Consider the following 25,145-nt stretch of genomic DNA (forward strand, 5'->3'; position numbering starts at 1 on the left):
GGATATAGCTGCCATATAGACCGATCTTCCGATTTAGGGTCTTAGGCCCCTAAAAGCCACATTTATTATCCGATTTTCCTGAAATTTGGGAAAGTGAGTTGCGTTAGGCCCTTCAACATCTTTCGTTAATTTGGCCCAGATCGGTCCAGATTTGGATATAGCTGCCATATAGACCGATCCTACGACTTAGGGTCTAAGGCCCATAAACGCCACATTTATTATCCGATTTCGCTGAAATTTGGGACAGTGAGTTGTGTTAGGCCCCTCAAAATCCTCCGTCAGTTTGGCCCAGATCGGTCCAGATTTGGATATAGCTGCCATATAGACCGATCCTCCGATTTGGGGTCTAAGGCCCATAAAAGCCACATTTATTATCCGATTTTGCTGAAATTCGGGACAGTGAGTTGTGTTAGGCCCTTCGACATCTTTCTTCAATTTGGTCCAGATCGGTTCAGATTTGGATATAGCTGCCATATAGACCGATTTCTTGATTTATGGTTTTGGACCCATAAAATGCTCATTTATTGTCCGATGTCTCCGAAATTTGGGACAGCGACTTAAGTTAAGCTCCTTGACATACTTCTGCAATATCGCACAGATCGGTCTAGATTTGAATATAGGTGCCATATAGACCGATCTCTCGATTTAAGGTTTTGGGACCATAAAAGAGGCATTTATTGTCCGATTTCACCGAAATTTGGGACATTGCTTTGTGCTAGGCTCTTCGACATTTTTATGCAACTTGGCTCAAATCGGTTCAGATTTGGATATAGCTGCCATGTAGACGGATATCTCGATTTAAAGTCTTGGCCCCATTAAAGGCGCATTTATAATCCGATTTCAGTGAAATTTGACACAGTAACTTATGTTAGGCTTTTCGACATCCGTGTCGTATATAGTTCAGATCGGTTTATTTTTAAAGATTGCTAGTGTACTTATTAGTATATGGTCCAAATCGGAACTTATTTTGATATAACTGATATGGGACATAAGGTATGAAATTTTCACCGAATTTTGATGAAAGATGGTTTACATATATACCCGAGGTGGTGGGTATCCAAAGTTCGGCCCGGCCGAACTTAACGCCTTTTTACTTGTTTTTTGCAAAATTGGTCAAAATAAGAGCGATCTGAGCATAGATATTGCTTCTGCATAAATCGATCTCTCGATTTATACTTCGCATTTTGATTTGAAATGTAGGTGATGGAAAATTAACGATAGTATCTTTTCCAGCTAGCCGCTTGAAATTTTGCACAAATACTTTTTAATAGTTTAGGTCGGTTGGGATTGTAAATGGGCTATATCGGTCCACGTTTTGATATAGCTGCCATATAAACCGATCTGGGATCTAGACTTCTTGAGCTAGAGGGCACAATTCTTATCCGATTTCGCTGAAATTTTGCATGAGGTGTTTTATTATGACTTCCAACAACTGTGCTGAGTATGGTTGAAATCGGTTCATAACCTGATATAGGTGCCATATAAACCTAACTGGGGTCTTGACTTCTTGAGAGTCTAGAGGTCGCAATTATTATCCGATTTGCCTTTTGTACAACGGATCTTCTCTTGACCATCAACATACGTGTTTATTATGGTCTGAATCGGTCTATAGCCTGATACAGCCCCCATATAAATCGATATCTCTATTTAACTTCTTGAGCCCCCAAAGGGAGCAATTCTCACTCGAATTGGCTAACATTTTACACAGGTCTCCAATATATATTTTAATTGTGGTCCAAACCGGACCATATCTTGATATCCTTTTTTGCCTATGAAGAGATGCCGGAAAGAACTCGACAAATGCGATCCATGGTGGAGGGTATATAAGATTCGGCCCGGCCGAACTTAGCACACTTTTACTTGATTTTAAACACTTGTTCGATGCTGCAAAGTTTTGCTGGTAAAAAACCTCCAGCAGAAATTTGCAAGCTCTCATTTACCAAACTGTCAAAATTTTGCTCGCACTCTCCCGCTCTCTTCGGCTGGTAAGTAAAGTACGAGAACGACATCTAGTAAAAATTTTTGGAACTTTGCACACATAACATTATCCATCATTACCGTAAATACATTTTGCCAACCTTTAAGGTATTATCCCCAATTTATGTATGGTACAATTTGCTCAAACAAAAATTCGTGGTGAATTGTATTTAAGATTTCGGTTCAAAAATAAAATTGAGGCTCTAAATGTTTGTGTTTTGTTTTACAAGGTTCTTCGAAACCGATGGTATTCACTATCGCATACAGGCAACTATTGACAATTGTTTTGATTTGTAACTAATTTTTATGAACACATTTGTCTTTAGTATCTCTTTTTTAATGCCCGCACGCATAACTTTCAGAATACTTAGAATCTTATCTCTATGCATTAGAAAACAAAAAAAAAAAACGTATTTGTGCCAAATTGTTAATGATAACGCGCGACCCACCCTAATGTACAACATTCACATTTCATATAATATTCAATAAGTGCGTATGTTTGTGTTCATGTAAAATTGTTATTAGGTTAAATTTTCTTTTGTTGCTATCTAAGGAAATATTACAAATACACTGGAGACGAAAAAAAAAATTAAATACAAGAACGACTCTAAGAGACGACCGCGATGACTTAAACGACGACGGCGACGATGCTTATACATATGCTAGGTGAAGCTGATGCCCCATTCGGGCGAGGAGTAGGGGCGGGAGGGGCAATCATCAACTATTTCTTCATGTAACGCAATATTTGGAATTTCCCAAATGTCTTTACATGACTCAATTCTAACGATGTGGGGGACATGTCCGACATAGGCGTTGCTAGCACCATTGGATGGTAACGTGATGGTATGGCATCGTAAAGGGTTTCTATAAAAGACAAAAACAGTAAAAGAAGAACAACAAAAAATAGACAGAGCGACACATGAAAGAAACAAACAAATGGAAATTCATTATTAACCATTACATGAAGCAAGGGGTGAGGTGGGTCGATTAGTGGATTAGTGTGGGGCGGGGAGTGTTGTAAGAAAGCCAATCGTATGTTGAAAATTCAAAGGCAGCAAACACATACAAACATATCAGAGGAGAGAAAAAAAGTCGCAAGGCAAAAGTCTCATAGTGAAAATCAAAGATAGGCTAATCATACGATACAATACACTTACATAGGGCTAAGGCTAGAAAACTTAGAAATTAATTGTTTCCATACCAAAATACAATACGTACATTGAAATTATGCTCATATAAAAATAATTAGGCTTAAAGGCGTGCAAAATTCTAGTTTCTAGTTTTTTTTTTTTTATATAACAATTCATTCCAAATATGAAAATTAGAAATCAATTTGAACGCAAATTGAAAAACATACCAATTTGTTAGAGAGGATGAATGTTGTCTGGCAATTGGCAAAGTGTTTCGTTTAAGGATGTGTGTTAAAGTTTCAAATGTAAATAAATACAAGTAATTTTAAATTTTTAAATTATTTGAAAAAACAAAAAAAATATTTCAATTTTGTAACTAACTACATATATCTAGAAGGAAATAATTGTTGTTTAAGAAAAACATGTAGGTAGTCAGGTAGACAGGTTATTAGGTATATGTTGTATGTATATAAATATGTATATATATAGTAAGAAAAAAAAAAAACAAATGCATATCAATGGGTTTTGGAGTTCTATGTAATAAAAAATTTTGGATGCTGGTAAAAGTTGTAAAAATTATTCAGATTCATTTGTGGAATCATCACTACCGGGTGGTATTATGGGAGTCTCGTAGTAATAGTAGACGGGATAGCGCGGTTTAAAGTTCTCGTTTTTGGAATTGGTCACCACACTGGAAACGCTGACATTTTCCATGTATGCCAAGTCATCGAAAAATTTCTCGCTTAAGGCCATGGCATCCTCATAGGAGGGAGGCACTGGAAAAAGAAAAATATCAAAAGATTAGACAATAGAATTCATTAACAAGTAAAAACAAGTAAAAAGGCGTTAAATTCGGCCGGGCCGAACTTTGGATACCCACCACCTCGGATATATATGTAAACAACCTTTCATTATAATCCGGTGAAAATTCATAATTTGTGCCCCAATAGCAGCTCTATCGAAATGTAGTCGAAAAGCCTAATATAAGCCACTGTGTCAAATTTCGTCAAAATCGGATTATAAATGTGTATTTTATGGGACCAAGACTTTAAATCGAGAGATCGGTCTATATGGCAGCTATATGCAAATCTGAACCGATCTGGGCCAAATTGAAAAGAAGTATGTCGAAGGGCCTAACACAACTCACTGTCCCAAATTTCGACGAAATCAGACAATAACTGCGCCTTTTATGGGCCCAAGACCTTAAATCGAGAAATCGGTCTATATGGCAGCTATATCCAAATCTGGACCGATCTGTGATATATTGCAGAAAGTTATCGAGGGGCCTAACATAACTCACTGTCCCAAATTTCGACGACATCGGACAATAAATGCGCCTCTTATGAGCCCCTTACCTTAAATCGAGAGATCGGTCTATATGGCAGCTATATCCAAATCTGAACCGATCTGGACCAAATTGAAGAAGTATGTTGAAAGGCCTGACACAACTCACTGTCCCAAATTTCAGCAAAATCGGATTATAAATGTGTCTTTTACGGGGTCAAACTTTAAATCAAGAGATCGGTCTATATGGGAGCAATATCCAAATCTGAACCGATTTGGGCCATATTGAAGAAGGATGTCGAAGAGCCTAACACAACTCACTGTCCCAAATTTAATCGAAATCGGATTATAAATGTGTCTTTTATGGGGCCAAGACTTTAAATGGAGAGATCGGTCTATATGGCAGCTATATCCAAATCTTAACCGATCTGGGCCAAATTGAAGAAGTATGTCCAAGGGACTGACACAACTCACTGTCCCAAGTTTAAGCAAAATCGGATTATAAATGTGGCATTTATGGACCAAGACTTTAAATCGAGAGATCGGTCTATATGGCAGCGATATCGCAATCTGGACCAATATCGGCCATATTGACGAAGGATGTCGAGGGGACTAACACAACCCAATGTCCCGAATTTCAGTAAAATCGGATAATAAATGTGGCTTTTATAGGCCTAAGACCCTAAGTCGGAGGATCGGTCTATACGGCAGCTATATCCAAATTTGAACCGATCTGAGCCAAATTGACAAAAGATGTCGAAGGGCCTAACGCAACTCTCTGTTTTAAATTTCAGCAAAATCGGATAATAAATGTAGCTTTAATGGGCCTAAGACCCTAAGTCGGAGGATCGGTCTATATGGCAGCTATATCCAAGTCTGAACCGATCTGGGGCAAATTGGAGAAGTATGTCGAAGGGCCTAACACAACTCACTGCTCCAAATTTTAGCAAAATTGGATTTTAAATGTGGCATTTTTGGGCCTAAGGCCTTAAATCGGCGAATCGGTCTATATGGGGGCTATATCAAAATAGAGTCCGATATAGCCCCTTCTTCGAACTTAACTTGCCTACGGGCAAGAAAAGAATCTGTGCAAAGTTTCTGCTCAATACCCCTATTTTTAAATACTGTAGCGTGATTTCAACAGATAAACGGACGGATATGTCTAGATTATCTTAGATTTTTACGCTGATCAAGATTATATATAGACTTTGCAGGGTCGGAAATGGATATTTCGATGTGTTGCAAACGGAATGACAAAATGAAAATATCCTTCGGTGAACGGTATAAGCAAGTAACATGTAAGAGCGTGCTAAGTTCGGCCCGGTCGATTCTAATATACCCTCCACCATGGATCGCATTTGTCGAGTTCTCTGCGCGTTATCTCTTTTTGGGCAAACAAAGAATAATGAAGAAGAACTGTTATGCTGTTGGAGCTATATCAAGCTTTAGGCCGATTCGGACCATAAATGAATTGAATGCTGAACATTATAGAAGTCATTGTGTAATATTTCAGTCCATTCTGACAAGAATTGCGCCTTTTAGGGGCTTAAGAAGCCCCTATTTCGATGAAATTTGGCACAGCGAGTGCCGGTATCCCCCTAAACCCTTTTGTTGAATATCGTCCAGATCGGAAAATATTTGGATATTGCTGCCATATAAACTGATCTCCCGAAATAGAGTATTGAGCCCATAAAACGAGCAGTTTTCATCCGATTGTGATGAAATTTGAAACAGTGAGTTTCGATAGACCTCTACACCTGTTTGTTGAATATCGTCCAGATCGAGATTTCGTTAGAGGAGGAGAGGTGCAGATATTAATCCGCCCCTTGCCTTGTTGTGCGCTCTAAAAACTAAAAAGTAATCTCGAAAAAGAAAATTTTAAGTTACTACTTACAAAATCCTTAATTGTTTTCCATACCACTCCCCTAAGTTGGTTCATGACTGGTATCGAGTCCCCACCTCAGTACTGGTGTCTTTTAGGCGCTAAAGGCGGACAATGACATAGGAAAAGCTCCAACGTCTCATCATCTTCCCCACATGCCCTACTCACGCTATCACTTGCCGAACCGATTTTGCATATGTGTCCCGTTATGACACCAAAAGCTATACTGACCTCCTTCTTACTTCCTTTCGGTAATAACCTCGTCTCACGATCCGGATCACCCCATAGGATTTTTGGCATCCTAACAACAGTTTCGCTTTTCTACAGTGTTACATGCATGTTACATGTTACAAGGGCGTTTGCCGCCCACGCCCTTAAATCGGACTGCATCGACCCGAAAAGCTTCTGGTTAACCAAGTATATCGGCGGCAGTTCTTTGGCCATCACTGCCAAATCGTCTGTCATTTCATTCCCTCTTACTCCGTTATGGCCCGGCGGATTGTGTCAAACTCAGAGAAAGCGTTAATCTCCTTCTTATACTGCAAGACTGTTCGTGATATTACCCTCCTGGTTATTATTGCCCTTATTGCCATTTTACTGTCCGTAAAGATGTTCACACTCAACGTCTTCGTGCTAACACCACACCACCTCACGCATTGCGTGATCGCCCGGATCTCTGTCTGCAGGACCGTATTATGGTCAGCCAGTCTAAAACATATCTCAGTCCCTAGGTTCTCAATGTAGACCCCAAGGCGCACTCTGTCCTCCAGCTTTGATCCATCCGTGTAACATGATCTTCCAGATGACAATACTAGTGTTCCGTCAGTCCAAGATTGTGCCGCTGGCAACTCCGCCTCGCACTCGACCTCAAGTATTGTCTCAGGTATTCGATCGGAACCCTTTTCCCTTATTTCCAGGTTTCCTATCGATTATACCGCGATGGTATGAGCCGCTCCCATCCTCAATCCATTCTCCCATCGCCTTAAGTCTCATAGCCGAAGTGGTTGCTTCACATTTAATATGTTTGTCAATGGGTCTGTTATCTAGAATAGTCTCCAGTGCCCTAGTAGACTCTTCATGGCTCCGCCTATGCCAATACAACACGTTTTCAGAACTTCTCGATCCTAATGTTGCACTTTTTTTCATAGCAGTTCACCAAACTACTGGAGCGTAAGTAAGTATTGGTCTAATCACCCAATATTTCTTTATTTAGACACTTTACCGTGATTTCAATAGACAAACGGACGGACAGCTACTTTGACTTTTCCTGTCAAAACAATCTCGAAAATTTTATTTTTCCCCCTTCCCCTGGTGGTGGTTATGAAAACTACCTAAAATCTTACTCATTTGTATGTAATCCGGAGGATTATCCGCATCAGTCACCATTATCGTGGGCGTGGTATTCTCATTGCCTTCGTTATCCAACAACTGTTCATTGGCCATTGCTCTAACCTGGGGCTCATCCACCGATTCGGCCCTCATAATGCTGTTGTTGTTGGCCTGCAATACCCCCGCACTACTCGAACTATCCATGATGGGCACACTGCCTATGGTCACGGGAACCTTCAGTTTCATTTTCCAATGAAATTCCGTTGGCTTTATCACAATCTTCATGGCATAGTTGACGGTTATGGGACATGAGGTCTTGGCCGATGTTGGCGGTATGGATGGCAGTTCCAAATAACCACGATACACCTTGCGGCTCCATCTCAAGACATTGCCAAACTGCTTGGATGCTATCAAATGCTTGTCATAGCGATACTCATGTTGCGGATCATGAGTCTCATAGGTCACCTCCTGCTTCAGTTTCACATCGCATGCGGTTATGTCGATGGAGGACTCATTGTTAATGTATAAAACGAAATGGATTTTTTGGCCCGGCGCATAGCCGCAATAGGGTGTGGAAAATTTAACGGTAAGTGGTCCAGTGGGGCAGCAAAAACTCCAGAAACGTTTACGATCTAATATCTCTAAGGGAACCTGAAAAAAAACATTCAAAAAAATGGATTAAATGCGGCTTGCTTCTGTTTTGAGCGACCACTTACCCTATATATGGCATCACTGTTTAAGTCTACTGGATGTATCACCGTAAAAGGCAATTTGAAAACTTTGGGATAACGACCCGGCCTATCAATGGTCGTTATGATCTCATAGTGTATCTGTCCATATTTGCCATCGAAGGAGGTTGGTAAATTTTCCGGCAGTATAACATGGAATGTGTATGAATATTCACCAGCCATCCAATCCAGATAGGAGTTGACACCACATGATCCCAGCACATAGGAGCGTGATGACAAATACGAACGATAGGCTCGACACATGGCCCGCTCACTGTCGCGTGGATATCCCTTCTTTATCCAGCGTATCTTGGCATAACCATTGACGGTGATGTGTATGGCTGTAATGGAAATTTAAATTCATAAAAAAGTTAAACTAAAGGGTGATTTTTTTGAGGTTAGGATTTTCATGCATTAGTATTTGACAGATCACGTGGGATTTCAGACATGGTGTCAAAGAGAAAGATGCTCAGTATGCTTTGACATTTCATCATGAATAGACTTACTAACGAGCAACGCTTGCAAAGCATTAAATTTTATTACCAAAATCAGTGTTCGGTTCGAAATGTGTTCATTTACCGTAACGTTGCGTCCAACAGCATCTTTGAAAAAATACGGTCCAATGATTCCACCAGCGTACAAACCACACCAAACAGTGCATTTTTCGGGATGCATGGGCAGTTCTTGAACGGCTTCTGGTTACTCTTCACTCCAAATGCGGCAATTTTGCTTATTTACGTAGCCATTCAACCAGAAATGAGCCTCATCGCTGAACGGTGAATGAACATATTTCGAACCGAACACTGATTTTGGTAATAAAATTCAATGATTTGCAAGCGTTGCTCGTTAGTAAGTCTTTTCATGATGAAATGTCAAAGCATACTGAGCATCTTTCTCTTTGACACCATGTCTGAAATCCCACGTGATCTGTCAAATACTAATGCATGAAAATCCTAACCTCAAAAAAATCACCCTTTATTAACATTTGTTATCCAATTCTTATATATTAAATTAAAACCTTGTTTAGTGCAGACTCATGAATACCTAAACCATTTTTTCTATAGGTTTAAATAGAAGCTACGTGGAGGTTGAGTACGAATTTGTCATATAGCCGATATAGCTATAGCTGCCATATAAACCAATCTCAGAATCTGACCTCTTGAGCCTCTAGAGGGCGCAATTCTTATCCGATTTAGCTGGAATTTTGCACACTGAATTTTCCCATGACCTTCAACACACGTGTCAAATATGGTCTGAACGGGCCTATAGCCTGATACAGCTCCCAAATAAACCGATCTCCCGATGTTACTTCTTGATACCCTAAAGGGCGCAACTCTTATACGAATTGGCGGAAATTTCACACAATGACTTCTCTTATGGTCTCCAACATTCAATTCAATTATGGCCCGAGTCGGACCATAACTTGATAAAGCTCCAATAGCATAGCAATTTTTATCGTTTATCCTTTATTTGCCTAAAAAGTGATACCGGGCAAAGTACTCAACAAATGCGATCCATGGTGTAGGGGGTATAAGATACGCCCAGGCCAAACTTACCACGCTTGTACTTGTTTTAACCACCACCACCCAAGGATGGGGGTATTTTCGTTTTGTCATTCCGTTTGCAACACATCGACCCCATATTATTGATCGTCGTAAAAGTCTAAGACGATCAAGCCAAGTGAGTTCGTCCATCTGTCTCTTCAAATCACGCTACAGTCTTCAAAAATAGAGATATTGAGCTGAAACTTTGCACAGATTCTTTTTTTATTCATAGGCAGGTTAACTTCGGAAATGAGCTACATCGGCATATATCTTGATATAGCCCCCATATAGACCGAACTGCCGATTTCAGGTCTTAGGCCCATAAAAGCCACATTTATTTTCCGATTTTGCAGCCATTTGATACAATAAGCTGTTTTAGGCCACTTGACATCCTTCTATAGTTTGGCTCATTTCAGTCCAGATTTTGATATAGCTGCAGATTTGGATGGGCCCATAAAACGGTCAATTTTAGTTCAATTTCGCTGAAATTATGGACAGTGAGTTTTGTTAGATCCCTCGATTTCCTTCTAAATGATGGCCCAGATCGGTCCAGACGGATAGACGGATCTCTCGATTTAAGGTCTTGGGCCCAAAAAAGGCGCACATATTGTCCGATTTAGCTGAAATTTAGGACAGTGAGTTGTGTTAGGCCCTTCGACATCCTTCTTAAAGATGTTTTATGGTCTTGGGCTCATAATACGGGCATTTTTTGTCCGGTTTCGCTTACATTTAGGACAGTGACTTCTATTAGACTTTTCGATAGCCGTGTCCTACATGTTTCATATCGGTCTATATTTGGACATAGCTGCCAAATGACCAATATTGATCCAAAATTGCAAATTTTGCCCATGAACATTCCACTAAGGAACAGGTGCAAACTTCTCACATATCAATGAGTGTAGTCCGATTCAAGTTTAAGCTCAGTGATAAGGGACCTCCTTTTTATAGCCGAGTCCGAACGGCGTGCCGCAGTGCGACACCTTTTTGGAGAGAAGTTTTACATGGCATAGTACCTCACAAATGTTGCCAGCATTAGGTGGGGAAAACCACCGCTGAAAATTTTTTCTGATGGTCTCGCTAGGATTCGAACCCAGGCGTTCAGCTTCATAGGCAAACATGCTAACCTCTGTGCTATGGTGGTCACAGTTTGGTGCGGTTTATGGGCTGGTGGCATCATTGGACCGTACTTTTTCAACGATGATGTGAACCGTAACGTAACTGTGAATGGTGAGCGCTGCCGTGAGATGATATCCAATTTTTACACCCTCCACCATAGGATGGGGGTATACTAATTTCGTCGTTCTGTTTGTAACACCTCGAAATATGCGTCTAAGACCCCATAAAGTATATATATATTCTTGATCGTCATGTCATTTTAAGTCGATCTAGCCATGTCCGTCCGTATGTTCGTCCGTCCGACCGTCTGTCTGTCGAAAGCACGCAAACTTTCCAAGGAGTAAAGCTAGCCGCTTGAAATTTTGCACAAATACTTTTTATTAGTGTACGTCGGTTGGTATTTTAAAAGGGCCAAATCGGTCCATGTTTTGATATAGCTGCCATACTAACCGATCTTGGGTCTTGACTTCTTGAGCCTCTAGAAGGCTCAATTCTCGTCCGACTTGACTGAAATTTTGCACGATGTGTTTTGTTATGATATTCAACAACTGCGCTAAGTATGGTTTAAATCGATCTATGTTTTGATATAGCTGTCATATAAACCGATCTTGGATCTTGAATTCTTGAACCTCTAGAGGGCGCAATTCTTATCCGATTGTAATGAAATTTTGCACCACGTGTTTCGCTATGGCTTTCAACAACTGCGCTAAGTATGGTTTAAATCGGTCCATATTTTGATATAGCTGTCACAAAAACCGATCATGGGTCTTGACTTCTTGAGCCCCTAGAGGGCGCAATTCTTATCCGATTTTATTGAAATTTTGCATGTTGTGGTTTGGTAGCACTTCCAATAACTACGCCATGTTTTGATATAGCTGCCATATAAACCGATCTTGGGTTTTGACTTCTTGAGCCTCTCGTCCGATTTAACTGAAATTTTGCATGTAGTTTTTTGGTAGCACCTCCAACAACTACGCTTAGCATGGTTTTAATCGGTCCATGTTTTGATATAGCTGCCATATAAACCGATCTTGGGTCTTGACTTCTTGAGCCTCTAGAGGACGCAATTCTCGTCCGATTTAACTGAAATTTTGCACGTAGTGTTAAGGTATTACTTTCAACAAATGTGCTACGTATGATTCAAATCGGTTCATAATCTGGTATAGCTGTCATATAAACCGATCTTGGATCTTGACTTCTTGAGGCAATGGAGCGCGCAATTCTCATCCGATTTGGCTGAAATTTTGTACAACGGTTTCTCTCATGACCTTCAACATACATGCCTAATATGGTCTGAATCGATCAATAGCTTGATACAGCTCCTATATAAACCTATCTCCCGATTTTGCTTCTTGAGCCCCTACCAAGCGCTATTCTTATCCGAATGAACTGAAATATTACACAATGACTTCTACAATGTTCAGCATTCATTTATGGTCCGAATCGGACTATAACTTGATATAGCTCCATTAGCATAACAGTTCTTATTCAATATTCTATGTATGTCTAAAAAGAGATACCGCGCATAGAACTCGACAAATGCGATCAATGGTGGAGGGTATATAAGATTCGGTCCGGCCGAAATTAGAACTTGTGTTTACTCTAAATGCAAGATCATGACTTCCATGACTTGTGGTTTCAACAAGACGGTGCCACATGCCACACAGCACGCGTAGCAGTAGACTTATCGAGAGGCGAGTTCGACCGATCAATTGGCCGCCTAGATTGTGCGATTTAACGCCTTTAGATTATTTTTTGTGGGGCTATGTTAATGGAGCTCATGTTTATACAGACAATTTCGCTTCAATTGGCGCATTGGAAGACAACATTGAAACATTTATTAGTGAAGTACCGGGCGAAATGTTGGAAAGAGTATGCCAAAATTGGTCGATGCGTATGGACCACTTGAAGCGCAGTCACGGTCAACATTTGCATGAAATAATCTTCAAACATTAAATTATTAGACCGAACTATCGATTCAAATAAATATCTCATGCTATTTTCTGAATTTTATGTCTTTTTTTTTTTTTTTTGAAAAACTTTCCTATAGCTTTTAAAAAATCACCTTTTATAAACAAATTTTTGATGATTCACTCTTCAAAATCTTCCACAACTACCACGTGGTTCTCGTTATTCTATAATATAATACTCGTTACTCTATAATTCTCGAGGTATGGCATTTAGAAAAAAAGACATATTCTTGAACGTCTCGGCATTCTAAGTCGATCTGTCCGTCCGTCCGTCTGTGAAAATGTTGGTTGGTAAAAGCTTAAAGCTAGCAGCACAAAATTTTGCACAGACACTTCTTATTTATGTGGATTATTGCAAATGGGCCATACCAGTTCAGATTTGGATATCGCTCCTATATAAAGCGTTCCCCCGAGTTGACATCTTGAACCCCTAGAAGCCGCTATTGTTGTGCGATAGGGCTGAAATTTTATTCCATTATGACTTCCAACAGTCGTGAAGAGTATGGTTTGAATTGGAATATAACCTGATTTAGCTGCCATATAAACCGATTTGTCGATTGTCTTGTTAGGTTCCTACAAGCTTTAACTTAATTTATAATTTTTAGCAGTATGTTGGGTTCCCTGTATTCAGCCAGGTCGAAATTAGCATGGTTTAACTTGTTTATTAAAAACAGAAAAACAAAAATTTTTAGTAATAAATTTCTTTTAAATTGTTGAAGCAGTAAATTATTTAAGGATCTATAACATTTTTAAGATCCATAATATGAAAACAAATTTTCGATGAAATAAAATTCTAAAGTCACATCCCAATGATTACTAACTGCAGATGAAGTAATACCCTTAAATTAACAAATGCTATAACATTCCCGCTCCTATACTATAAAATCCATCAATTGCCATAAATTGTATGGCAAAAGCAAACAAAGACGATTTTGGGCGCCACTGCAATATAATGTTGACTTTGTAATTAATTTGCAACTGCAATGGAACATCTTTGCCATTTCTGTACTTTGTCTGTGGCATTTATGTGCATTCGCTTCAAAGAAAAACCAATGAAAATTCACAGCCATGCGAATAGTCAAATACTTTGTGTTGATTTATGGAGCACAACCTCTACCAAGATTTAATGAAGATTTTCTGTGCCGATTAGGGAGTCCACTTACTACTCTCCTATAGTATAGCTTACATGTCCCTGTATGTGAACATTGGCAACGTTTGTCTTCTAAATGCTCACTTTTTTGCTGCTTTAACGACTGTTATTCACAGTAATGGCTGCATGCCAACAAAAATAGGAACAACAACGAGAGAAATGCTTTGCTGCACAAACAAGAAAATCAACTAAAAATAGGAAATAATTATATAGAGCACCGATAAAGTGCTTACAATAATAATAGACAGCCACAACAAGACAAGAATTTCCACACAGGATATGGATACTGCACAACACGTGTGGATGTGTGTGAAAATGTTTCATACTCACGCACACACATACCACACACTCGTAGACAGGCGCTTATTTGGACTAATGCGACAAGTCCATGGACAATACCCACCACAATGGACACACAACACATGATTTGGAAAGCAATTAACAAATGTGGCGAAAACGATGGAAACTTCATTGTCATCCCATCCAAAGGAGACACTAAAGGTCAATCTATAGGGTGAGCTATAATGTCAGACCTTTTTAGCTTGGACTTTCAATGCATTTGTTGCAACGTAGAGTGTGTGTGTGTGTTTTGTTTTGCTAAAAATAATGAGCTAGTTTTAGTCATATCATGTTATCCCAATGGGATAATAAATAGTGGCATTTAATAAGGGTACTGGGTAATATTAAAAAAAAATATGGCGAAATTGTCTGCAATTTTAAATTTGCATCTAAATGTCAAAGTGGATTAATATGGCAAAGGCCAATTCTCATTAATTCACTTGTGGTTGAAATTAGAGAAGGGTGTTCCTCGCTTTTGCAAATGACATATAGAGCGAACATTTTATACCATCACCAATAGAAAAGATAGTAACAAGGGTTAGGTTAAGTTAGCAGCAGCCTCAGGGCAAGCTAGATTCTGTAAAAAATAAAAACTAACAAAGTTTACCAGGGCTGAATGTTGGGAAAGAGGAAGGCCATGTGACTACTATACGTACCAAAATTTCTGCCAAATCTACCAAAAATTTAAGCTTTTTGGGGCAGTAAAAGTCTGATAAAAATATCGGTTTATATGGGGGCTATAACAGACTAACAGGAAATGTGTAGTCCATTGCCCCATATATACCGATCCTACAGGGAATGAAAAGTTTCAATTATCGTAACTTATGATTTTAATTATTTTTTTTTTTTCAAAAGGTCGCTTAATTATTGTTGGAAACTGCTTATTCTTTTTCGAACTGTCCCAGGATCTATCCTACGATGTTAGAATGGTGGCAATTCGTCACCTCGAGCGACAAACCCTTATAAAAGTGATAGAGTTTTTCCATTTAAGGGGATGAGAACTGGGACCGGTCCCTATCACTAGAGGAACTTTTCCGTGACAGTTTTGGAACCTGTCCCATTTCCCTTAGGGAGGTTATAAACCGATTTGGATCATATCTTTATGTGCCACGGATGTTGAAAGTCATAACAGAACGTTTCTTGCAGAATTTCTGTCTAATCGAACGACAATTACGGTTTCCACGGCAAAAAAACACTTCATACAAAATTTAAGCAAAACTGGGTTTACGAAGTCAAATGAGAGAACTATGACCTATGTCCAACTCTCAACCGATATGACCCATTTGCAATCCCCAAATATAGCTATGCAAAATTTCAAACGGAAATCTTCCTTCGTTCGAACGCTATCGTTATTTCCATGGAGAGATGGACGGACGGACGGACATCTAGATCAACTTATAAAGTCAAGAGAAGATCAAGTTTTTATACCCACCACCGTAGATTAGGGGATATATTCATTTAGTCATTCCGTTTGCAACACATCAAAATATCAATTTTCGACCCTACAAAGTATATATATTTCGGATCGTCGTAAAAGTCTAATGATGTCCGTGTGTGTGTCCGTCCATCCGTCTGTTCTAATCACTCTACTGGCTTCAAAAAATTGAGATATTCAGCTAAAGTTTGGCACAGATACGACTTTTTAATGCACTCTGGTTAAATTCTTTAACTGGCCAAATCGGACCATATTTGGATATAGCTGCTATATAGACCAATTTTCCGATAAACAGTCTAATACCCATAAAAACTTTAATTTTTCATCCGATTTTGCTGAAAACTCAACCAATGAGTAGTTTTAGGCCTTCCGACATCTGACCCAAATATGGTTCAGATCGGACTATATTTAGATATAGCTGCCATATAGACCGATCTGCCGTTAAAGGGTCTAAAGCCCATAAAATCTTTATTTATTGCCCAATTTCGCTGAAATTTAAAACAGTAGGTAGTATTAGGCCTACCAAGATCTGACCCCAAAAATGGTTCAGATCGGACTATATTTAGATATAGCTTAAATATAGACCGATCTGCCGTTAAAGGGTCTAAAGCCCATAAAAGCTTTATTTATTGCTCAGTTTCGCTGAAATTTTAAAACGTGGGTTATTTTAAGACTCCCGATATCTGCCCTAAGTATGGTTTAGATCGGTCTATATTTAGATATAGCTGCCATATAGACCGATCTCCCGATAAGGGGCCCATAGAAGCTTTATTTTTTAACAGATTTCGCTGAAATTTGAAACAGTGAGTAGTTTTAGGCCTACCAATGTCTGACCAAAATATGGTTCAGATCGGACTATATTTAGATATAGCTGTCATGTAGACCGATCTCCCGATAAAGGGTCTGAAGCCCATAAAAGCATTATTTTTTATCCAATTTCACTGAAATTTGAAACAGTGAGTAGTTTTATGCCTCCCGAGATCCGCCCAAAAAATGGTTTGGATCGGACTATATTTAGATATACCTGGCATATAGACCGATCACCCGATAAAAGGTCTGAAGCCCATAAAAGCACTATTTTTTATCCAATTTCACTGAAATTTGAAACAGTGAGTAGTTTTAGGCCACCCGCCATCAGACTCAAATATGGTAAAAATTGGACTGTATTTAGATATAGCTGTCATAAAGACCGATATGCCGGTTAAGGGACTGCAAGTATTTATAATCTTGATCGTCTTGACATTCTTAATCAATTTAGCCATGTCCGTCCGTCCGTCTGTCGAAGAACGCTAACTTTCGAAGGAGTGAAGCTACGTGCTTAAAATTTTGCATAAATACTTTTATGAGCCGCTAGAGAGCGCAATTATTATTTGTTTTGGCTGAAATTTAGGTTTGACCGTCAACAACTGTACCATGTATGGTCCAAATCGATACATAACCTGATATATCTTCCACATGAACCGATTTTGGATCATGACTTATTGAGCCGCTAGAGGGCGCAAATATAATCCGATATTTCTGAAATTTTGCATGAAATATTTTGGTTTCACCATCAACAACTGTGCCAAATATGGCTCAAACTGTTCATAACCCGATATAGCTCCCATATAATACGACCTCGGATCTTGACTGCGTGAGCCGCAGTCAATTACTATGCGATTTGGTGCAATTACTATGTGATTTGGCTGAAATTTTGGGCCAAGTATGGCCCAAATCGGTTTACAACCTAATATAGCTCCCATATGAACCGATCTCCCGATTATACTTCTTGCACAATGAATTCCACTTTGGTCTCCAACAGCCAAACTTAACATAACTTGGTATAGTCGAAGTTGCATAACAATTCTTATCTACAATCCTATAAGGAGATATTGGCCAAAGAACTTGACATATTCGAACCATGGTGGAGGGTATATAAGATTCGGTCCGGCCGAACTTAACACGCTTTTACTTGTTTTTTTATGAGTATTACAAACTTGAACTTGAATTAAGTTTCTCACATTTTGTAAGGACATAGCCAGAAGTTTTATTTCCCCTAACAATGGTGCGATTACATCATTTTTTCCCATTGGCGCTGTTCAATGTCATGACGGCTCTGTGAGTGATCATAAAATTCGTCAGTCCAATGGAATTGAACACAAATTCAAATGGTCGACATTCTTCAACCTCCAACCAATTTCGCTGTCGTTTGTAATGAAGGGAACACAGGACTCAACCCTTATGGGAGCAGAGCTTTACACCATCTACATGTAGTCAAGCATTTTATACAACAGTTTTCACACCAATGCATAATTTTCTCTTTGCTTTCATAAAGAGGAAAGTCCTTATGCAAGCAACTCGTAAATTTAAATTAATGAAGTTTAGCGATTGCCACTTTTATGTGTGACGGTTGATTCATCCAAAGGATATTCTTGAATTTCAATAAAATTCAAGTTTTGAGATGATTCATATTAACACATTTATAAATAATGAGCAAACTTAAATTAAAACAAGAAAAGTGTGATAAGTTCGGCCGGGCCGAATCTTCGGAAACCACCACCATTGATTCTGCTAAGAATTTATACAAAATAAATTTTGTTAAAGGGCATAATTTTATTCCACATACCAAACTTCTGTCAAACCATCAACAATTAGAGCTCTAGGAACATAACATGGATGATCGAAAGACCGGTTTACATGGGAGCTATATCAAGTTCTTGACCGGATTGGATCGTACTTGGCACAATTATTGGAAGTCATAATAGAACACTACGTGCAAAGTTTCAGCCAAATCGTACAAAAATTGCAGATTCCACGGACCGACTAAAGCCGTATTTGGCAAAATTTCAGCCAAATCAGACAAGAAGTCAAATCGGGATATCGGTATATATGGGAGCTATATCAGGTTCTTTAACAAATTTGAACCGTACACAGTTATTGAAAGTCATAGCAGAACCCTCTTTGCAAAATTTCAGCCAAATCGGGCAAAAATTGCAGCTTCCAGGGGCTCAAGAAGTCAAGTCAGTAGATCGATTTATATGGGAGCTATATCCAAATCTGAACCGATATGACCCATTTGGAATCCCCAACGGCCTACATCAATAGTAAGTATCAAACGGCTAGCTTTACGCGTTCGACCGCAATAGTGATTTCGACAGACGGACAGACATGGCTAGATCGACTCAGAATGTCGAGACGATCAAAAGTAAAAGTAACCAAATCGGATAACAATTGCTGTCATATCAGTAGATCGGTTTATATGAGAGCTATATTAAGCAGATTTAGATCGCACCTGGCACGGTTTTGGAATTCGTAACAGAACATTATATGTGAAATTTCAGTCAAAGCGGATGACAATTTCGGCAGGTAAACGCTCAAGAAATAAAGTCGGAGGACCATTTTATATGGGAGCTGTATCCAAATCTGTGTCGACACCGCCCATTGGCAAATCTCAATGACCTACATCAACACGAAATATCTGTGCAATATTTCAACTGGGTATCTTTATTTGTTCTACCGCTTACGTGGTTTCAACAGACGGACTGACAGACATGGCTAGGTGGACTCAGAATTGGGTCGCAGATTCATATTTTGAGGTGTTACAAACGGAATATCCAGATTAGTATACCCGCTATCCTATGGTGGTGGGTATAAAAATTGTTTAATGTGATAAATAAACTCTAAATAACGGATTTAACATTAAATCAAGTAAGTATGTGCAAAATTCGGCAGGGTCGAGTCTTGAGAGCCCACCATGATAGCTTCTATAAAAACTTTCCACAAATGAACTTAGTTGAAATCATATGTGTATTTCAGGTATAAAATCTCTGGCAAATCTGCCACAAATTGACGTTTCTAGGGGCGGGAGAAGGGCTCAAGATGACAAATTGAGAGATCGGTTTACATGGGAGCTATATCCAAATCTAACCAGATATAGCTCATTTGAAATCCCCAACAACTTACATCAATAAGAAGTATCCGTCAAGCGGCAATGCTTACACCAAGTTCCACACACATTGTTGAAATCGGCAAAATCGAATAAAATGCGGCCTTTATGGACCTAAGACCCTAAATCGGCAGATCGGTCTATGTGGGGGCTATATCGAGATATAGTCCGATATAGCCCATCTTCGATCTTAATCTGCTTATGGACACAAAAGAGAATCTGTGCGAAGTTTCAGCTCAATATCTCTATTTTTAAAGACTGTAGCGTGATTTCAACAGAAGACGGACAGACAGACGGACGGACACGGCTAGATCATCTTAGACTTTTACGCTGATCAAGAATACTTTACGAGGTCGGAAATGGATATTTCGTGGATACCCACCATCCTTCGGTGGTGGGTATAAAAATGATTGAAAGAAACAATTATATAATTGAAAAATTCAGATTCAATTAAAACAAGTAAAAACGTGTTAAGTTCGACTGTGCCGAACTTTGGATACCCACCACCATGGATATAATAATCATCCCATTTTATTATTGGGTTGCCCAAAAAGTAATTGCGGATTTTTTTAAAGAAAGTAAATGCATTTTTAATAATACTTAAAATAAACTTTAATCAAATATACTTTTTTTACACTTTTTTTTCTAAAGCAAGCTAAAAGTAACAGCTGATAACTGACAGAAGAAATAATGCAATTACAGAGTCACAAGCTGTGAAAAAATTTGTCAACGCCGACTATATGAAAAATCCGCAATTACTTTTTGGGCAACCCAATATAACTCCACTACTATATCATTGGTAAAGCTTTTATGGGCTTTAGACCCATAATCGGTATATCGGTCTATACGACACCTATATCTAAATATAGTCCGATCTGAATTATATTACAATCGAATGCAGGGAAGCTTTAAACAACGCACTGTTTAAAATTTCAGCGAATCGGGTAAAAAGGCAGTCCCTTAACCAGCAGATCGGTCTATATGGCAGCTAAATTTAAATATAGGCCAATCCGAACCATATTTGAGTCAGATGTCGGGAGGCTTAAAACAACTCACTGTTGCAAATTTCAGCGAATTCGGGTATAAATAAAGCTTTTATTGGCTTAAGACCCCTTATCGGCAGATCGGTCTATATGGCAGACATATCTAAATGAAGTCCGATCTGAACCATATTTAGGTCGGGTATCAGGAGACTAAAAATAACTCACTGTTTCAAATGTTTGCGAAATTGGGTAATAAATAAAGCTTTTATGGTCTTCAGACCCTTTATCGGGAGATGGGTCTATATGGTAGCTATATAGTCCCATCTAAACCATATTTAGGTCAGTTGCCAGGAAGCCTTAAAATACTCACTGTTTGAAATTTCAGCAAAATCAGTTGAAAAATAAAGTTTTTATGGGCATTAGACCCTTTATCGGTAGATCGGTCTATATAGCAGCTATATCCAAATATGATCCGATTTGGCCCGCTCAAGAACTTAACCAGAGTGCATCAAAAAGAAAGTATCTTTGCCAAACTTCAGCTCAATATCTCAATTTTTAAATGGCTCTAGAGTGATTACAACAGACGGACGGACAGACGGATAGACGGACAGACATCGTTAAATCGTCTTAGAATTTTACGACGATCCGAAATACATATACTTTGTAGGATCGGAAATTAATACTTCGATGTGTTGCAAACGGAATGACTAAATGAATATACTCCCATCCTTCAGTGATGGTTATAAAAATGATTGATTCAAATCATTTTTTAATTGAAAACGTTTTTATTCTCAATTACTTTTTTAATTTTTAAATAGGAGGCCACCGTAGCGCAGAGGTTAGCATATCTGCCTATGACGCTAAACGCTTGGGTTCGAATTCTGGCGAGACCATCAGAAAAAATTTTCAGCCGTGGTTTTCACCTCCTAAATGCTGGCAACATTTGTGAGGTACTATGCCATGTAAAACTTCTCTCCAAAGAGGCGTCCCACTGCGGCACGCCGTTCGGACTTGACTATAAAACGGAGGCCCCTTATCATTGAGCTTAAACTTCGATCGGACTGCACTAATTGATATGTGAGAAGTTTGCCCCTATTCCTTAGTGGAATGCTCATGGGCATAATTTGCAATTTTACATTTTTAATTTAAAAATTCTCTTGACATTTTTTTTTATTTGTGGAAGAAAATTTGCAATCTGGTCCCATCTCTTTTCGTTTTGGGTATTACATCCAAAGTTTATCAAGTTATATAATACCCTGTTTAACAGTTGTGTTGTATTTTATAAAATTCTAGCTCGACTAGGGCTAGAAGCATGCCTATTTAGTTTTCATAAGCATATAGTGGATGAATTGTTATAGTTGAATAAAATTATTTTCGCCATTAAAGGATATGTTTTTTTGAAAAATATACTTTCTTGAAATCGCGTTGTACTTCAAGTCTTCTATATTTAAAAACAAGTAAAGGCGTGCTAAGTTCGGCTGGGCCGAGCCTTATATACCCTCCACCATGGATCACATTTGTCAAGTTCTTTGCCCGATTTATCTTAATAGCCAAACAAAGAATAATGGAAGAATTGCAATGCTATTGGAGCTATAGCAATTTGTAAACCAATTAAGGGCCGTACATATATTGGCCGTTGGAGATCATTGTGTAAAATTTCAGCAAAATCGGATATGAATTGCGCCCTCTATAGGCTCAATAAGTATAATCAAGAGATCGGTTTATAAGGGAGCTACATCAGGTTATGAACCTATTAAGACCATAATTGGCACAGTTGTTGGAAGATAAAGCAAAGCACTTTATGCCAACATTTCAGCTAAATCGTATAATAACTGCGCCCTCTAGCGGCTCAAGAAGTCAAAATGCGATAAACCGATTTGAACGATACCTGGTACAGTTGTTAGAAATTAAAGCAAAACATTTCATGCTAAATTTCAGCCAAATCGAATAATAATTGAGCAATCTAGAGGCCCAAGAAGTTAAGATCCGAGATCGTATCATATGGGAGCTATATCAGGTTATGGCCCGTTTTGAGCCATACATGGCACAGTTTTTGGGAGTACTAACAAAACTCCTCATGCCAAATTTCAGCCAAATCGTCAAGATCTTAGATAGGCTGTATCAAAACAAGTACCGATATGGCTCACTTACAATTCCAACCGACCTACACTAATAAGAATTATTTGTACAAAATTTCAAGTGCCTTGCTGAACTCCTTCAAACAGGAATATGTATACTTTATGGGGTCTAAGACGAATATTTCGAGTTGTTACAAATAGAATGACGAAATTAATATGCCCCCATTATATGGTGGAGGCTATAAAAACGTTGTTCCACAAGTACAATTTTGAGCAATGGGTATTTGTATTAAATTGATATGAAATACAAAAAAAAATTGCACGAAAACTAAAATTTTCAAAAATCCTAAGCCAACATTTTTATTTTTTAATTTACATACCACCTCAATAAAAATGCTCTAAATTCTTACGGTATTTCGTTAAACACCTCTTCATCATACATATATACCTGCTGCAAAAACATGATATTTCGATTATGTATCCAAGTGAAACAAACATTTATTTTAGCAACAATCATAAATGTCCTTGTGCCAGTTTTTGAGTAGCTTGTTGCCGTTGCCTAGTGCGTATGATGAATGTGAATAGCAAAAGTGTTGGTGTTTATCATTCGCATAGATGTACCATCTATGTGTGCTACGGAATAAAATCGTGTTTAGGCATCAAACTATGATTTTTTCAACAACCCTTTTTTAACAGTTTAATTAAAATAAAACTGCAAACTATTAGACAAATTCAATACCCCTTTCATCTACTGGATAAGAGACATATCTTTTGCCATCAATAACCACCACGAATTGACAAATTGCGATGTTTATTGATAAACGACAATTAGAAAAGAGTAAAACAAAAATGTAATAAACTTTAATGTGCATTGCAACAACAGTTTCCCAAGCAAATGTGAGAGCAGAAAAACAAGCGTATAAACTGGTAGTCCGTTCGAATGTTTGTCATCACCAACACAGCCAATGAGACACAAACATTCCTCGGAAATGGGCACACACATCCTTTTTGAGTCATACTCTTTGAACAGCACAAATAAACAAACAAACGTTGGCACACACACACTCACAGCCACATACACCATGAGATGTTGAACAAGGAAAAGGACCTTTGCAAAACAAAATATGCAAAATGAAAGGCGAAAGGAAAACAGAAAACAAAAAACCAGAAAAAAAAAACAGAATTTACAATGTTGTTTGTTGTTTGTTTACCTTTAATACGTTTTGTTGTATCAACAGTGAGATCAACAACACCCGATAATTCCTGGCCAGCATAATAGACACCTTGAGTATTGTTATCGAAGGATATAAGGCACTCAATGGGCATATATTTCTATATGTGTGAAGGCACACTCACACAGACAGACCGACTAACAAGAGAGACAGCGAGCAACAACACACCAAGACGAGTGCGGCGACAAATTCAAAGCCGTTGCGAATGGACTGGCAAGAGGAATAGCAACAGCAACAGCAACACACCGCAGACGCACACTTTTGACACACTTTTGTTTCTGGCTCTGTATTTTCTTTGTTTGTTTGTGTTTTTTTTTTGGTTTGTGATCAAAATCAAAAATAAATTTCCGAGATTTTTGTTCTTTTGTTTTTGTTGTATTTATTTCGGTGTGTCAATGTTAGTGCTAGTGTAAGTGTGAGTGTCAGTTTTTGTTTTAATTTATTGGCGAGTTTTGTTAGCACAATTATTGTGGTAGTGGCAAGGACGACTTTTTGTAGTAGACAAGTGATTAAAATATTGCTTTAATTTCCCTCTTTGATTTGTTGCGAGATTTTCGTTTCTCTTTACTTCTTAAATCGATTTAAATACTTTTGGAATTTTCATGGGTATGTAGTAGAGCATGGGTAGTTAAACGTTTACTTTTCGTTTACTTCGATTAGCACTACATCATAATCTTCATTATCAGCACTAGCATGAACGTCGCCATCATCACTCGATTTTCCCGATAACACAGCAATAGCGAAAATTGTCGAGTAGTTGTGGTTGTTATTATTTTTATGTTTATTGCTATTTTATGATTAAATTATTCACTTTGTTTTATTAAAAAGAAATTCTCCTCAAGCCTTAAATTTTACTTTTGCTCACGCTTTAACGTTTTTTTTTTTACGCGGACATGCACAACAAACCTCACGAACGACCAGCAGCCTTTTGCGTTCACATAATTTTCAGTTGCTCGATGGTACTCGTCTCGTCGTCCTCTGTCGGCGTAGAGTACTCGTGAGAGCTTCTGTTGCTGTGTAAGTGTCAGCTTGTCCTGTCAGTA

General features: G+C 38.5%; 1 protein-coding gene across 1 annotated transcript; it reads right to left on the minus strand.

Moving 5' to 3' along the window:
- Nucleotides 1–1,038: 1,038 nt before the first annotated feature.
- Nucleotides 1,039–25,012, minus strand: LOC106095639 (arrestin domain-containing protein 17). The gene is made up of 5 exons (XM_013262918.2): nucleotides 24,082–25,012; nucleotides 8,319–8,671; nucleotides 7,617–8,253; nucleotides 3,716–3,883; nucleotides 1,039–2,841 (listed from the first exon to the last, which is right to left on the minus strand). The coding sequence occupies exons 1-5, from the start codon at nucleotides 24,194–24,196 to the stop codon at nucleotides 2,699–2,701; spliced, it is 1,416 nt and encodes a 471-aa protein (XP_013118372.1). The 5' UTR covers nucleotides 24,197–25,012; the 3' UTR covers nucleotides 1,039–2,698.
- Between the last annotated feature and the right edge of the window lie 133 nt (nucleotides 25,013–25,145).

Source organism: Stomoxys calcitrans, chromosome 2 (assembly GCF_963082655.1).
Source record: "Stomoxys calcitrans chromosome 2, idStoCalc2.1, whole genome shotgun sequence".
In the NCBI taxonomy this organism is placed as follows: Eukaryota; Metazoa; Arthropoda; class Insecta; order Diptera; family Muscidae; genus Stomoxys; species Stomoxys calcitrans.